Source organism: Ranitomeya imitator, chromosome 5 (assembly GCF_032444005.1).
Source record: "Ranitomeya imitator isolate aRanImi1 chromosome 5, aRanImi1.pri, whole genome shotgun sequence".
In the NCBI taxonomy this organism is placed as follows: domain Eukaryota; kingdom Metazoa; phylum Chordata; class Amphibia; order Anura; family Dendrobatidae; genus Ranitomeya; species Ranitomeya imitator.
In genome coordinates this window covers 515,819,235-515,837,267 of record NC_091286.1, presented here as the reverse complement: position 1 = coordinate 515,837,267, position 18,033 = coordinate 515,819,235, and the positions used below count along the sequence as shown (strand labels likewise).

The following is an 18,033-nucleotide window of genomic DNA, read 5'->3' as shown; positions in this document are numbered from 1 at the left end:
CCTAACAACTAAAAAAACACAACTTCAGATCTGGCTACCTACAAGGGAAAAAGTGTAAGGATAGATACGAGAACCTAGGGTGAAAAATTAACACACATTCAAATAAGGAGACAGAGTAAAGGTTAAGGAATACAAAAAAATAAAAGGAACAAGTAACACTTCCCAAGAACCTAACAGCGATAAAGGTAAAAGGTGCTGGGAGGGAAAGCAAATCAACTTAATGCAAGAATACAACTGGAGTTTACCCAGCAAGGTAAACCCTTGAGATAAAGAGCTGGAACTCCTAAATATATATCCACCAGGATAGCCAGCAAGGAAGTGCAGAGAAGGGATACTACATAAACAGAATGTGATAGGGCAAACCAAAATGGGAAAATGGAAACTCCTGGAAAGGAGAAAACCAAGAAGGGAGAATAAGGACAAAATAACAATCAGTATTTGGACAGGGAGGGAAAAGAACAATAGCTCAACAAGCAGAATACCTGACCATGAAGTAGCAGGTCAACCGATAAAATCCCCAAACCAAGCCCTGAGAGGCTCCTTCACATATGCATATCATATATAATTGGTACTGGAAATAAAGAGCACCGGTGTCATCAGTATTTTGGATCAGTGTATCATCAGTGTGCCATTCATGTTTTTTCGGTTTGGATAAAGACTAAATTACAAAGCTTCTCTATATTTTGCAATGGTAAACACGGACATCACACAGGTGGCACATGGATGCCATCTGTGTGCTATACATGTTTTTCATGGACCCGTAGACTTCTATTGGCCCTCGGCATCTGCGCTGCCAGAAAAAAATGTACATGTCTCCTTGTAATTTACATGGACACAAGGTCTGCGTGAAAACATGGACATGTGCATGGCAGTGTAGGTTATAACAGGTGTGTGTGGTATCCATGAAAAAAATGGTTACCACACATACCAGAAACATATACATGTGAAAAAGGCCTTAAACTTTTTTGCAGGTTGGAAATCTTGCGGTCTTATAGTTGCAAGAAATCAATGCTTTAGATTCACTAGAACATTATAGCGTGACCTGTTTTAATATTTTGTGGATTTAAGGGGACATGGACTCAGGTTCCTGAGGTTTGCACCTTTCTACTATAGACGCATGGTACTGCTTTCTTTGGATTTCCTTTGTTGGCCATTTCATATATATGCTTAATGACAGTCTATCTGAGAGATGAAAACTCAGTATACAGAAGAAGGACATGATATGAAGGGTCAATATCATAACTAAGCTATAACTATGCTGTAACTATATCCAGTATGTCCTATGTCAGTAAAGGTTTAAAAAAAAATCAAACATATTCCGGGCCAGCAGAGTGACCACATTAACAGTGCTAGCAGAGTACCCACATAAGCCTCGTCAGCAAGGTACCACCAATTAAAGATATTTTCTCAATGTAGTGTCCACTCCTAATCAGTGACATCATCATTTTCCCTGATAAACAATTGTGGCATAATGGGAATTCTGGCACAGTGCTCTCTCATAAACAGTGGAGGCATGGTACCCCATCATAAAAAGTAGTTGCATAGTGTTCCCTCATAAACATTGACAGCATAGTAATAATTTCTAAAATGGCAGCAAAGGAAATCACATAAACATAGTTTATTTAATGAAATGTAGCCTTCATGCAATGTTGATTTATTTCATAAGAGTAAGAGATGAAGCTTCAGGTGTTCAATGGAGAAATCTAAATCCTCTGCTTTTCTTTATGTGCCATAGATGTAAAGTTCTATCTGGCTTTGTTACTTTACTTTACTGGAATTGCATGGGATCCACTTTTCTAAAAGTGGAAAACCATTTAGGCTATGTGCACACGTCCGCAACTCTGCCGCTAGGCTAATGCTGGGGTCATTGCCACGAGGCATTATTGGGAACCGGAGCATCGCGAGGAGCGGGAAGGCTGCGAGGGACGCCGGAAGGTGAGAAAATCACGATTTATTATTTTTAAAATTATTTTTAACATTAGATCTTTTTACTATTGATGCTGCATAGTCAGCATCAATAGTAAAAAGTTGGTCACACTTGTCAAACACTATGTTTGACAAGTGTGACCAACCTGTCAATCAGTTTTCCAAGCGATGCTACAGATCTCTTGGAAAACGCTAGCATTCTGCAGGCTAATTATGCTTGAAAAACGCTAGTGTATAACAGGAAAACCCATGCCAATTCCGCATGCGTTATACCCGCGGCACAGTTGCGGAATTGCCGTTGGAAATTTCTGCGGCAATTCCGGACGTGTGCACATAGCCTTAAGATAAGATAGTGGCAATAAGTAATACTTGTTTACTTGGTATAGAATTGTGCTAAAATATTTACACAAGAGTTTCAGGAAAGTTTTAGAGAAACCGATAAGAAGAAGGTTCTGGACAATAGGCATATTTTATCATTGGATTTTCCTCAGTATCACATGGTTTATATATCTAACCCTAACCGTCAGCTGTCATCATTGACTACAGGATGAACTAACTGCAGTGAATGTAAAACAAGGATTCAATAACCAGCCAGCATTTTCTGGGGATGAGTATGGATCGGCCAGGAGCATTGTCATTAACCCATCTAAGGTAACTTTTTTTTTTTTTTTTTTGCTTTTCATTACTTGTGTTACCGTTGGAAACATTTGTACAGCCAGTCCTAGCCACCCAGCACAGTAGCACGTCACCTCCGTTATTAGCGACTATATGTACAGCTATGAATCCCGCAATATTTGTGTGCAGTCTATTATATCTAGATCTTGGTGCTTCAGATTTCTCCATGTAGCTAACACCTGTCTGCAAGCCACAGAAAACCTATAAATCTATGGCAGCAGATAATGGTTGTTGATGTCCATCTTGCTATTAATTTGGTACTGTACCATTGTTAAAAACAGATGTGAGTAAAGTCTTAAAGGGGCTGTCCAATATTTACAAATGTTTAACAAATGAGTACCCAGTGGTGCTGAAATAGCTAACAACTGATTGGCTGCAGCGGTCACCTGATTTCCCTTGCCAGAAGGGAAAACCAAGAGACCAGGAGACCATGGCTGCAGTATGAAGAAGTGGTGCGGATCCAGTAGGTGAGTATGTCCTATTTATGTCAGGACCACCATGGACCCATTTTTGAACCATTTGTAAGTAGTGCACAACCCATTCTATCCCTCTCGATCAAAACATAGCTTTCGATTAATATGGAAAAATACTTCTGCGACCCAAATATTGCTCTTACTTACTTGTTATTAGGATCCTGATGTTTTTTCATCTCCTCTCAGAACATCCACTCATTGTGTCCTGGGCTGGCGATCACATATACTCAGAAACACGAGGCTGAAGTTGGTTTTTTATTCTGAGCTGAAGTTGGTTTCTTATTTGTCAGTTTCTTATTCCCCAATTTTTTTCTTTTGTTTTTTATAGGTTTAACAACAAAAAATAAGCATCACAATAATAACATACAATGCAGCGAGGTGCCCTGGTGTGAATACACTTATAACAGCTGCAAAATTTATAGAACTGGCACAAAAAAGGGCATCACAGTGGGCACCGAAGGGCATTAATCAAAGGCTTAAATGACTTTGGGCCACTGATCTCACACTTCAGACATATAGAACAGGGAGCCCCACATGAAAACCAGGTCTCTCCAGCCTAGCCCAAATAGGTTCTGGGCATCACAACTGGCATCAAAGTGGATTTTGGCCATTTGAATAAGTAACTGGTGTTTTAAGGGCTTAGATGACTTTGGGACACTGGTCTCACTAAGAATACACAGATAGTGATGCCCTGCATCAAACCTAGGTCCTATTAGCCTGGTCCAAATGGGTTCTGGGCACCTTAACTGACATCAAAGTGAGCAAACAGCCCATTTTCACAGATTTGAATAAGTAACTGATGTTTTTAAGGGGTTAAATTACTTTGGGCCACTGATAACACAGTACAGATATATAGAACAGGGAGCCCCACATCAAAACCCGGTCTCTCCAGCCTGGCCCAAATAGGTTCTGGGCATCAGAACTGGCATCAAAGTTGACAGACAGTCGTTTTCAGCCATTTGAATAAGTAACTGGTGTTTTTAAGGGGTTAAATGTCTTTGGGCCACTGATCTCACACTATGAATACACAGATGCCCTTTGGTGCCCACTTTGATGCCCATTTTTGTGCCAGTTTTATAATTTTTGTTGCTGTTTTTAAGTGTATTCACACCAGGGCACCTCACTGCATTGTATGTTATTATTGTGATGCTTATTTTTTGTTGTTAACCCCTTAGTGACGGAGCCAAATTTTTTAAATCTGACCAGTGTCACTTTATGTGGTAATTCTGCAACGCTTCAACAAATCCCAGTGATTTTGAGAATGTTTTTTCGTGAAACAATATACTTTATGATAATGGTAAATTTAGGTCAATATGTTTTGTGTTTATTAAAAATATAAAAAATTTGAGAAAAATGTTAAAAAATTAGCAATTTTCTAAATTTGAATGATTATCCCTTTAATCCAGATGGTCATACCACAGGAAAACATTAATAAATAACATTTCCCACATGTCGGCTTTAAATCAGCACCATTTGTAAAATGTTCTTTTATTTTTTTAGCATTTTAGGAGGTTTAAAAATGTAGCAGCAATTTTTCATTTTTTCAAGGAAATTTACAAAACTTATTTTTTTAGGGACCTATCCATGTTTGAAGTGACTTTAGGGGTCCTATATTTTGGGAAACTCCCAAACGTGATACCATTTTCAAAACAGCACCCCTAGACAAATTAAAAAACTGCTGTCATGTAGTTTATTAACCCTTCAGGTGCTTTACAGGAATTAACCCCTTCCCGACCCATGACGCCACGTAGGCGTCATGAAAGTCGGTGCCAATCCGACCCTTGACGCCTATGTGGCGTCATGGAAAGATCGCGTCCCTGCAGATCGGGTGAAAGGGTTAACTCCCATTTCACCCGATCTGCAGGGACAGGGGGTGTGGTAGTTTAGCCCAGGGGGGCTTCACCCCCCCGTGGCTACGATCGCTCTGATTGGCTGTTGAAAGTGAAACTGCCAATCAGAGCGATTTGTAATATTTCACCTATTATAACTGGTGAAATATTACAATCCAGCCATGGCCGATGCTGCAATATCATCGGCCATGGCTGGAAACACTAATGTGCCCCCACCCCACCCCACCGATCGCCCCCCCAGCCCTCCGATCTGTCCGGTACACTGCTCCGGCTCCCCTCCTTCCTGTGCTCCACTCCCCCCGTGCTCTTGTCTGCTCCCCCCGTGCTCCAATCACCCTCCCCATGCTCCAATCACTCCCCCTGCACTCCGATCCACACCCCCGTGCTCCGTTCCACCCCCCACGTGCTCCGTTCCACCCCCCCGTGCTCCGTTCCACCCCTCCCACGCTCCGATCCACTCCCCCATGCTCCGATCCCCCCCCCGTGCTCCCCTCCACCCCATCATACTTACCGATCCTGCCGGGGTCCGTCCGTCTTCTCCCTGGGTGCCGCCATCTTCCAAAATGGCGGGCGCATGCGCAGTGCGCCCGCCGAATCTGCCGGCCGGCAGATTCGTTCCAAAGTGCATTTTGATCACTGAGATAGATTATATCTCAGTGATCAAAATAAAAAAATAATAAATGACCCCCCCCCTCCTTTGTCACCCCCATAGGTAGGGACAATAAAAAAATAAAGAATTTTTTTTTTCCCCACTAATGTTAGAATAGGGTTAGGGTTAGGGCTAGGGTTAGGGCTAGGGTTAGGGGTAGGGTTAGGGGTAGGGTTAGGGGTAGGGTTAGGGCTAGGGTTAGGGCTAGGGTTAGGGCTAGGGTTAGGTTTAGGGTTTCGGTATGTGCACACGTATTCTGGTCCTCTGCGGATTTTTCCGCTGCGGATTTGATAAATCTGCAGTGCTAAACCGCTGCGGATTTATGGCGGATTTACCGCATTTTTTCTGCGCATTTCACTGCGGTTTTACAACTGCCATTTTCTATTGCAGCAGTTGTAAAACCGCTGCGGAATCCGCACAAAGAAGTGACATGCTGCGGAATGTAAACCGCTGCGTTTCCGTGCAGTTTTTCCGCATCATGTGTACAGCGATTTTTGTTTCCCATAGGTTTACATTGAACTGTAAACTCATGGGAAACTGCTGCGGATCCGCAGCGTTTTCCGCAGTGTGTGCAAATACCTTTAGAATTAGGCTATGTGCACACGGTGCGGATTTGGCTGCGGATCCGCAGCGGATTGGCCGCTGCGGATTCGCAGCAGTGTTCCATCAGGTTTACAGTACCATGTAAACCTATGGAAAACCAAATCCGCTGTGCCCATGGTGCGGAAAATACCACGCGGAAACGCTGCGTTGTAGTTTCCGCAGCATGTCAATTCTTTGTGCGGATTCCGCAGCATTTTACACCTGTTCCTCAATAGGAATCCGCAGGTGAAATCCGCACAAAAAACACTGGAAATCCGCGGAAAATCCGCAGGTAAAACGCAGTGCCTTTTACCCGCGGATTTTTCAAAAATGATGCTGAAAAATCTCACACGAATCCGCAACGTGGGCACATAGCCTTAGGGTTAGGGTTGGAATTAGGGTTGTGGTTAGGGTTGTGATTAGGGTTATGGCTACAGTTGAGATTAGAGTTAGGGGTGTGTTGGGGTTAGTGTTGGAGGTAGAATTGAGGGGTTACCACTGTTTAGGCACATCAGGGGTCTCCAAACGCAACATGGCGCCACCATTGATTCCAGCCAATCTCGTATTCAAAAAGTCAAATGGTGCTCCCTCATTTCCGAGCCCCGACGTGTGCCCAAACAGTGGTTTACCCCCACATATGGGGTACCAGCATACTCAGGATAAACTGCGCAACAATTACTGGGGTCAAATTTCTCCTGTTACCCTTGGGAAAATTAAAAAATTCTGGGCTAAATAATTATTTTTGAGGAAAGAAAACGTATTTATTATTTTCACGGCTCTGCATTATAAACTTCTGTGAAGCACTTGGGGGTTCAAAGTGCTCACCACACATCTAGATAAGTTCCTTTTGGGGTCTAGTTTCCAAAATGGGGTCACTTGTGGGGGGTTTCTACTGTTAAGCCATATCAGGGGCTCTGCAAACGCAACGTGACGCCCACAGAGCATTCCATCAAAGTCTGCATTTCAAAACATCACTACTTCACTTCCGAGCCCCGGCATGTGCCCAAACAGTGGTTTACCCCCACATATGGGGTATCATCGTACTCAGGAGAAACTGGTCAACAACTTTTGGGGTCAAATTTCTCCTGTTACCCTTGGGAAAATAAAAAATTGCAGGCTAAAAGATAATAATATATATATTTTTTTTTCATGGCTCTGCGTTATAAACTTCTGTGAAGCACTTGGGGGTTCAAAGTCCTCACCACACATCTAGATTAGTTCCTTTGGGGGTCTAGTTTCCAAAATGGGGTCATTTCTGGGGGATCTCCAATGTTTAGGCACACAGGGGCTCTCCAAACGGGACATGGTGTCCGCTAATGATTGGAGCTAATTTTCCATTTAAAAAGCCAAATGGCGTGCCTTCCCTTCCGAGCCCTGCCGAGTGCCCAAACAGTGGTTTTTCCCCCACATATGGGGTATCAGCGTACTCAGGACAAACTGGACAACAACATTTGGGGTCCAATTTCTCCTATTACCCTTGGCAAAATAGGAAATTCCAGGCTAAAAAATAAATTTGAGGAAAGAAAAAAGGCTCTGCGTTATAAACTTCTGTGAAGCACCTGGGGGTTTAAAGTGCTCAATATGCATCTAGATAAGTTCCTTGGGGGGTCTAGTTTCCAAAATGGGGTCACTTGTGGGGGAGCTCCAAAGTTTAGGCACACAGGGGCTCTCCAAACGCGACATGGTGTCCGCTAACAATTGGAGCTAATTTTCCATTCAAAAAGTCAAATGGCGCGCCTTCCCTTCCGAGCCCTGCCGAGTGCCCAAACAGTGGTTTACCCCCACATATGAGGTATCAGCGTACTCGGGAGAAATTGCCCAACAAATTTTATGATCCATTTTATCCTATTGCCCATGTGAAAATGAAAAAATTGAGGCGAAAATAATTTTTTTGTGAAAAAAAAGTACTTTTTCATTTTTACAGATCAATTTGTGAAGCACCTGAGGGTTTAAAGTGCTCACTAGGCATCTAGATAAGTTCCTTGGGGGGTCTAGTTTCCAAAATGGGGTCACTTGTGGGGGAGCGCCAATGTTTAGGCACACAGGGTCTCTCCAAACGCGACATGGTGTCCGCTAACGATGGAGATAATTTTTCATTCAAAAAGTCAAATGGCGCTCCTTCCCTTCCGAGCCTTACCATGTGCCCAAACAGTGGTTTACCCCCACATGTGAGGTATTGGTGTACTCAGGAGAAATTGCCCAACAAATTTTAGGATCCATTTTATCCTGTTGCCCATGTGAAAATGAAAAAATTGAGGCTAAAAGAATTTTTTTGTGAAAAAAAAGTACTTTTTCATTTTTACGGCTCAATTTGTGAAGCACCTGGTGGTTCAAAGTGCTCACTATGCATCTAGATAAGTTCCTTGGTGCGTCTAATTTCCAAAATGGGGTCACTTGTGGGGGAGCTCCAATTTTTAGGCACATAGGGGCTCTCCAAACGTGACATGGTGTCCGCTAAAGAGTGGAGCCAATTTTTCATTCAAAAAGTCAAATGGCGCTCCTTCCCTTCCAAGCCCTGCCGTGCGCCCAAACAGTGGTTTACCCCCACATATGAGGCATCAGCGTACTCAGGACAAATTGGACAACAACTTCCGTGGTTCAGTTTCTCCTTTTACCATTGGGAAAATAAAAAATTGTTGCTAAAAGATAATTTTTGTGACTAAAATGTTAAATGTTCATTTTTTCCTTCCATGTTGCTTCTGCTGCTGTGAAGCACCTGAAGGGTTAATAAACTTCTTGAATGTGGTTTTGAGTACCTTAAGGGGTGCAGTTTTTAGAATGGTGTCACTTTTGGATATTTTCAGCCATATAGACCCCTCAAACTGACTTCAAATGTGAGGTGGTCCCTAAAAAAAATGGTTTTGTAAATTTCGTTGTAAAAATGAGAAATCGCTGGTCAAATTTTAACCCTTATAACTTCCTAGCAAAAAAAATGTTGTTTCCAAAATTGTGCTGATGTAAAGTAGATGTGTGGGAAATGTTATTTATTAACTATTTTGTGTCACATAACTCTCTGGTTTAACAGAATAAAAATTCAAAATGTGAAAATTGCGAAATTTTCAAAATTTTCGCCAAATTTCCGTTTTTATCACAAATAAACGCAGAATTTATTGACCTAGATTTACCACTAACATGAAGCCCAATATGTCACGAAAAAACAATCTCAGAACCGCTAGGATCCATTGAAGCGTTCCTGAGTTATTACCTCATAAAGGGACACTGGTCAGAATTGCAAAAAACGGCAAGGTCTTTAAGGTCAAAATAGGCTGGGTCATGAAGGGGTTAATGCAAAGTGGTATAACAGAAAAGAAAATGTGTATTTTTACCACCTAAATATCTCTAACTTCTGAACAGATTACTAGAGCTGTCAGACTGTAAGGCCGCTATTTGGCCGTGAATTGCCATGGCAAACATCAGGACCACAAGATCATGATCTGAGGGCACAAGTTTGGACAAAGAGGAAGCCCCCACACTCTGTTAACCATTTATAATGATGTAGTCACTATTGACAGCAGCATCTAAGGAGTTAAACAGATTTGGAAGGTGCAAATACTGATCGTGGCTAATGCAGCAAGTTGTCAGCTATAGTGTACAGTGGACAGCTGCTGGATTGTCACCTGTATGGGGACACTATTTTCTTATATCTTAGGTCAGTTAAAAGACGTATTGGCTGTCATTAACCCCTTCATGACCGGGGGATTTTTCGTTTTTCCGTGTTCGTTTTTCGCTCCCCTCCTTCCCAGAGCCATAACTTTTTTATTTTTCCGTCAATTTGGCCATGTGAGGGCTTATTTTTTGCGGGACGAGTTGTACTTTTGAACGACATCATTGGTTTTAGCATGTCGTGTACTAGAAAATGGGAAAAAAATCCCAAGTGCGGTGAAATTGCAAAAAAAGTGCAATCCCACATTGGTTTTTTGTTTGGCTTTTTTGCTAGGTTCACTAAATGCTAACACTGACCTGCCATTATGATTCTCCAGGTCATTACGAGTTCATAGACACCAAACATGACTAGGTTATTTTTTATCTAAGAGGTTAAAAAAAATTCCAAACTTTGCTAAAAAAAAAAAAAAAAAAAAAATTGCGCCATTTTCCGATACTCGTAGCGTCTCCATTTTTCATCATCTGGGGTCGGTTGAGGGCTTATTTTTTGCGTGCCGAGATGACGTTTTTAATGATAGCATTTCGGTGCAGATACGTTCTTTTGATCGCCCGTTATTGCATTTTAATGCAATGTCGCGGCGACCAAAAAAACGTAATTCTGGCGTTTCGAGTTTTTTTCCCGCTACGCTGTTTAGCGATCAGGTTAATACTTTTTTTTATTTGATAGATCGGGCGATTCTGAGCGCGGCGATACCAAATATGCGTAGATTTGATATTTTTTTTATTGATTTATTTTGATTGGGGCGAAAGGGGGGTGATTTAAACTTTTATGTTTTTTTTATTTTTTTCACATTTTTTTAAACTTTTTTTTAACTTTTGCCATGCTTCAATAGCCTCCATGAGAGGCTAGAAGCAGGCGCAACCCGATCGGCTCTGCTACATAGCAGCGATCTGCTGATCGCTGCTATGTAGCAGAATTGCACGTGTGCTGTGAGCGCCGACCACAGGGTGGCGCTCACAGCGACGGGCAATCAGTAACCATAGAGGTCTCAAGGACCTCTATGGTTACAATATACAAGCATCGCCGACCCCCGATCATGTGACGGGGGTCGGCGATGACGTCATTTCCGGCGGCCCGGCCGGAAGCGGTAGTTAAATGCCGCTGTCTGCGTTTGACAGCGGCATTTAACTAGTTAATAGGTGCGGGCAGATCGCGATTCTGCCCGCGCCTATTACGGGCACATGTCAGCTGTTCAAAACAGCTGACATGTCCCGGCTTTGGTGCGGGCTCACCGCGGAGCCCTGCATCAAAGCAGGGGAGCCGGCATCGGACGGTATAGTACGTCCGATGCCGGTAAGGGGTTAAGGGGTTAAACCTATAAAAAACAGAAAAGAAAAAATTGCAGAATAAGAAACTGACGAATAAGAAACCAACTTCAGCTCCGAATAAGATACTAAATGAATAAGAAACCAACTTTAGCTTTGTCTCAGAAGCTTGCTCCCCCAACTGATCCTCTTGTAGTCGTGTGGCGGTGTGATTTTTACTATTGTGCAGGCCAGTTAATAAGAATCTGTGCGCTAGTCGAGACTTTCTTCAATGGCACTAGATTGGTTGGATATTCTGAGAGGATATTACAGGGGTTGGTCAGTACTTTTTTTCTTTATTGATGATCTATCCTAAGATAGGCCAACAATATCTGATCAATAATGGTGCAACATCTGTCACCCCCACCAATCAGCTGTTACCCGGGTCAGTGGTACTGCAGATCCACTCCATATTCATTATAGAACTGATGGAGCTGCTGTGTTCTGGCAGTATTCGTGAACTCCTGGCAGAAGCTGGCGCCAATAACAGCTGATCGGTGGGTCTGCCAGCTGTCATACCTCCACTGATCAGATATTAATGGCCGATAGCCCATCAATAAAAAAATAGTAGTGGCCAACTCATTTCAGCAAGCACTGAGGAAGGAGATATTACATGTATGTAACAATAGTATCAAGATGGATGAACATTTTAAAAGTAAACTAATATTTACTTTTGGGAAAACCTACTGTAGTGTAAAGCTTATGATGAACTTGGGGGAAAAAGAAACAATAAAATAAAAAAACATGTTTATATACTGTAAGACACAAAACCTACAATATCTAGGGAAGAGACAAGTGGAAACAGGATTTATAAAAGTTATACATGTCAATAAAGCATTAAAGGGGTTGTCCAATATATTTTTTTTTAGCCATACTCACCTTCCAGGAGACTGAGAATCCATGGTTAAAGAAGTACATTTTCTTTCGGACAGCCCCTTTAAAGTAACCTTCCATAATGGTACCCATGGGGGGGCTGATACATGAGTTGTCTGTGATTTTTTTGAGTCACTGCACTAGCCACAAGACAGCACAGTATTCACTTATTCCTTGAGTGTCCATGTAATGATTACAACCTCATGTAATGGTTGCAACTATGGAACTTTTTTTTCTACCTATATAGTCGACGTCTTCTCTCTTGTTTTAGATTGGAGCATATTTCAGTAGTATTCTTGCTGAAAAGTTGAAACTAAACACCTTTCAAGACATTGGGAAGAAAAAGCCACAAATTAATACCAAAGACAACTATTGGCTGGTGACGGCTGGTTCTCAGGGTGCTATTCACAGCTGGTTTACGGATCTGGCTGGTAACAAACACCTGACTGTTTTAGCTAAACAGGTACAATGTATATTTGTATTGGCATTATAGTTTTGGGCCACACGTTGCTACATGTGTTGATTGGGGACAAATGTATCTCAACTTCTGACATAAATCTCTCTGTAGATCAATATGGATCCATATGTGCACATGGAATGAACTTATTTAAAATTAAAGTATTTTTCTTTTTCATTTTCTGAAGATTTCTTTCATGTGACATGTCATAAACTGCCATCAGCACTCCATCGTAGTCAGCTCCTTATCCTCTTGCCATTAAGACAAATCCCCTTTTTGCTTCTTTTAGCAATTTTTATGTAGATTCTAGTGGGTGTATCCCTTAGATTACATTTTTATTTTTTTTACAGTTTTATTGTATTGAAACAATCTGGTGCAGATTTGCAAGAGAATCTGTTGTAGAATTCTAAGGCTGACTCTTGAATTTCTGCCATGGAATTGCAGTTTGACATGCCATATTTCCACACATTCGGTAGGGTTAATCAATATGTGGCTGTCAGGTTTTTTTTTTCAGTTAATAATTTCTTTTTGAAGTCAATGGGAGACTGTGGGCAGATTTCTCTCATATTTCAGTACAGATTTTGTGCTGAAATCCCATTAGAATACATTCATACATTGAGGTTCATTGGGGCAAAGTTAGAAACAAGCATCTCTAATGTGTTTTGCATTTTATTAACATTGCAGGTACCTATACCTAATAAGAAAGAAGATATTTTTGGCTACCTGGCCAAATATTCAGTGCCTCTTTTACGAGCTGCTTGGCTGGTGAAGATGACCTGTGCATACTATGCTGCTATTTCAGAAGCTAAAATAAAGAAACGTCAATCAACCGATCCAAACATAGGTATCCTAATCATTCATATTGTGATTTATGGTGACAATTCCTTTTTACTCTAAAATTCTCATATTTTTATTTAGCCCCTTATAAAGTGGCTGCAAGATACATAGTGAATGGGAGATATGTATCACAGAGGTGCATGTCCTCTGGGATATAAACCTGGAGTAATGTTCTACTATACATAGTAGCAAGAGAGGTTAATTCTTAGTTCCAGCTCTAATTGTGAGCAGCTGAGGAGTTATCGTGAGCAGCTTACCCACCCTATCTCCTCCCCTGGATGTGATTCACATTGAAAAATGGGACCTGTTCATCTGACACAGTATGCTGTGTGTGGTGGTGGCAGACCTCATGGGTAAGAAGCTGGACTCTAAGCCAAGCGGGCAAACCGCATTATTGCATGAACTGTTTACTTGGTGCTAGGCAAGGGCTTATGGTAATTTAAGTTTTCCTGCAATGTGGTTGAGGACAGAAATAAACCAGCCGGACTTTAAACAAAAACTGTTCCTGTGATACCTCATATCGCTTCCAAGTGAGTAGCCTTGTTACACCCTTCCAGGATGGACATAGCTGTCATGGAGCGAGTCGGCGGGAAGTGTGGAAAAGGCTCAGGAGCTGAGCATGCTGCACATGCTGTAGATGCTGGCTAAATTAAAAAGTCTACCTTTGTGTCTAATCTTTGTGACAAGCATTTAAATAGTACATGTGTTGATAACACACGCTGAGCTTCAAAACAACCATAGATTTTCGCTATACTATGATATTGCAGAAAGTAATATATGTGATCAGACCACTGCAGATTAAAGTCCCTGAGGCAATTATAAAATAAGAGTAAAAGTTAAAACAAACTTTTAAACAAATAAAAAATGCAATAATTTGAATAACTCCCCTTATTTGACATTAAAAATAAAGAAATGTAAAAAATAAATATAAAAAAATTAAACTTATCGGGTATGGCCTTGTCTGTAAAAGTCTGGCCTATCAAAATATATAATGAATTAACCCCGACCAGCAAATGGCACAAAGAGAAGAAAAAAAATCGAAATGACAGAATCACGTTTTTTCAGGTACCGCAATTCCATAAATAAATACAATAAGAAGCGATCAAAACTTTGTATCTACCCCAAAATGGTAGCAATAAAACCATAAACTCACCAACACCAAAAATGAACCTTCATAGAGCTCCATCGATATGAAAATTTAAAATTACATGTCTAAGAAAAATAACGACAGAAACAAAATTTTTGATATTGTCATCATTGTACTGACCTGGAGAATCATATGTCCAGGTCATTTTTAGTGTGCAATGAGCGCTGTAAAAATAATACCCAAAAAATCAATGGTGGAATTGAACTGTTTTCTTAATTTTATTCCACTTTGATTTTTTTCCTGTTTTTCACTACATTGTATGATAAAATTAATTATGTCATTCAAAATTACAATTTTTCCCACAATAAAACAAGTTGACATCTATGTCGATGGAGCAATAAAAAAAATGAAAACTCTTGGAAGAAGATTAAGTGAAAACTAAAGTGCAAAAATGAAAAATCGCCCAAGATTTTAACCAATACGCCTTTTAACGGCGGCAGTTAAGGGTACTTAAACCACAGCGCCGTTAATTAACAGCGCTGTGGAAAAAGTAAATAGCGCCCCCCAGAGTCCGATTTTCTCCGGGGTCTCGGCTGCCGGGGGTAGCCGAGACCCCAGAGAACATGATTCGGGGATTTTTTTACCGACCCAGCTTTTGCGATCGCCGGTAATTAACCGTTTACCGGTGATCGCAAAAAAAAAAAGCGATTTCTTTTTAATTTCTCTGTCCTCCGATGTGATCGCACATCAGAGGACAGAGAAAAGGGGTCCCAGATAGCCCCCCGATACTCACATGTCTCCCCCGGTGCTCCTCGTGGCTCCCGATGGGCGCCGCCATCTTTTTCCCGCAAAAAAATGGCAGGCGCATGCGCAGTGAGCCCGCCGGCCGGCATCGGGAGAGTCTTTGGGGTATCGGCTGTCGGGGGTAGCTGAGACCCCAAAGAACATGATCGGGGTCGGTTTTACCGACCCCTGTTTTGCGATCGCCGGTAATTAACTGTTTACCGGCGACCGCAAAAAAAAAAAAGTAATGTGTAATTCTCTGTCCTCTGATGTGATCGCACATCAGAGGACAGAGAAATAGGGGGATTCGGAGACCCTATTATACTTACCGGTGTCCCTGGGTCCTCCTGCGTCCTTCTCCTGCCTGCCGGCGTCTTCATGGGGAAAGAAAATGGCGGGCGCATGTGTAGTGCGCCCGCCATCTGTCGCCATCTGCCGGCCGGCAGGAGAAGAGCGGTTGGGGCTAAAATTAGGGTTAGGGTTAGGGCCAGGGCTAGGGTTAGGGCTAGGGTTAGGGCTAGGGTTAGGGCTAGGGCTAGGGTTAGGGCTAGGGTTAGGGCTAGGGTTAGGGTTGGGGCTAAATTTAGGGTTACGGTTGGGGCTAAATTTAGGGTTAGGGTTGGAGCTAAATTTAGGGTTAGGCTTCTTTCACACTTATGTCGGTATGGGGCTGTCGCAATGCGTCGGCCCGACATACCGACGCACGTTGTGAAAATTGTGCACAACATGGGCAGTTGATGTAGTTTTTCAATGCATCTGCTGCCCTATCTATGTCCTGGGGAGGAGGGTACTGAGTTACGGCCACGCATGCGCGGTCAGAAATGGCGGACGCGACGTACAAAAAAACATTACATTGAACGTTTTTTTGTGCCGACGGTCCACCAAAACACAACTGATCCAGTGCACGACGGAAGCGACGTGTGGCAATCCGTCACGATCCGTCGGCAATACAAGTCTAATGGCAAAAAACACATTCTGCGGGCACATTTGCAGGATCCGTTTTTTGTCCAAAATGACGGATTGCAACGGATGCCAAACGACGCAAGTGTGAAAGTAGCCTTAGGGCTAGGGTTAGGGTTGGGGCTAAAGTTAGGGCTAGGGTTGGGGCTAAAGTTAGGGTTAGAGTTTGGATTAGGGTTAGGGTTTGGATTAGGGTTGGTATTAGGGTTAGGGTTGACATTAGGGTTACGCTTGGGATTAGGGTTAGGTTTGGGATTAGGGTTAAGGTTAGGGTTGTGATTAGGGGTGTATTGGGATTAGGGTTAGGTTTTAGGTTAGGGTTGAGATTAGGATTAGGGTGTGTTGGATTTAGGGTTTTGATTAGGGTTATGGTTAGGGTTGACATTAGGGTTGTTTTGGGGTAAGGGTTGTGATTATCGTTAGGGTTAGTGATTAGGATTATGGATCGGGTTGGGATTAGGGTTAGGGGTGTGTTGGGGTTAGGGTCGGAGCTAGAATTGGGGGGTTTCCACTGTTTAGGTACATCAGGGGTCTCCAAACACGACAGCAAATTTTGCGCTCAAAAAGTCAAATGGTGCTCCCTCCCTTCTGAACTCTGCCGTGCGCCCTAACAGTGGGTTACCCCCACATATGGGGCATCAGCGTACTCGGGATAAACTGGACAACAACTTTTGGGGTCCAATTTCTCCTGTTACCCTTGTGAAAATAAAAACTTGGGGGCTACAAAATCTTTTTTGTGGAAAAAAAAATATTTTTTATTTTCATGACTCTGAATGCCCAAGTGCTTCACAGAAGTTTAGAATGCAAAGTTCTCACCACTCATCTATATAAGTTCCTCGGGGGGTCTAGTTTCCAAAACGGGGTCACTTGTGGGGGGTTACTACTGTTTAGGTACATCAGGGGCTCTGCAATCGCAACATAACACCCACAGACCATTCTATCTAAGTCTGCATTCCAAAACGGCGCTCCTTCCCTTCCGAGCTCTGCCAGGCGCCCAAACAATGGTTTACCCCCACATATGGTGCATTAGCGTAATCGGGATAAATTGGACAACAATTATTGTGGTCCAATTTCTCCTGTTACCCTTGTGAAAATAAAAACTTGGGGCTACAATATCTTTTTTGTGGAAAAAAATATATTTTTTATTTTCACGACTCTGCATTCTAAACTTCTGTGAAGTACTTGGGCATTCAAAGTTCTCACCACACATCTAGATAAGTTCCTTGGGGGTCTATTTTCCAAAATGGGGTCACTTGTGGAGGGTTTCTACTGTTTAGGTACATCAGGGGCTCTACAAACGCAACATAACGCCCGCAGGCCATTCTATCAAAGTCTGCATTCCAAAACGGCACTCCTTACTTCCAAGCTCTGCCGTGTGCCCAAACAGTGGTTTACCCCCACATATGGGGTACCAGCATACTCAGGACAAATTGGACAACAACTTTTGGGGTCTAATTTCTCTTGTTACTTTTTTTAAAATAAAAATTTGGGGGGCAAAATATCATTTTTGTAGAAAAAATGCAATTTTTTTTATTTTTACTGCTCTACCTTATAAACTTCTGTGAAGCACCTGGGGGTTTAAAGTGCTCACCACACATCTAAATAAGTTCCTTAAGGAGTCTAGTTTCCAAAATTGGGTCACTTGTGGGGGGTTTCCACTGTTTAGGCACATCAGGGGCTCTCCAAATGCGACATGGCGTCCGATCTCAATTCCAGCCAATTCTACATTGAAAAAGTAAAACGGCACTCATTCTCTTCCAAGCTCTGCGGTGCGCCCAAACAGTGGTTTACCCCCACATATTGGGTATCGACGTACTCAGGAGCAATTGCACAACAACTTTTGTGGTCTAATTTCTCCTGTTACCCTTGTGAAAATAAGAATTTGTGAGCGAAAAATCATTTTTTTGTAAACA

At 42.2% G+C, this 18,033-nt stretch overlaps 1 protein-coding gene across 1 annotated transcript in view; it reads left to right on the top strand.

Moving 5' to 3' along the window:
• The window catches only part of LOC138638297 (mediator of RNA polymerase II transcription subunit 12-like protein), a 268,574-nt gene that overhangs the window by 22,914 nt on the left and 227,627 nt on the right, over nucleotides 1-18,033 (top strand). Inside the window, exons 3-5 of the mRNA XM_069727500.1 lie at nucleotides 2,473-2,577; nucleotides 12,268-12,459; nucleotides 13,138-13,297. Of these exons, the coding sequence (XP_069583601.1) occupies nucleotides 2,473-2,577; nucleotides 12,268-12,459; nucleotides 13,138-13,297 (457 nt within the window). The remainder of the gene's footprint in view (nucleotides 1-2,472; nucleotides 2,578-12,267; nucleotides 12,460-13,137; nucleotides 13,298-18,033) is intronic.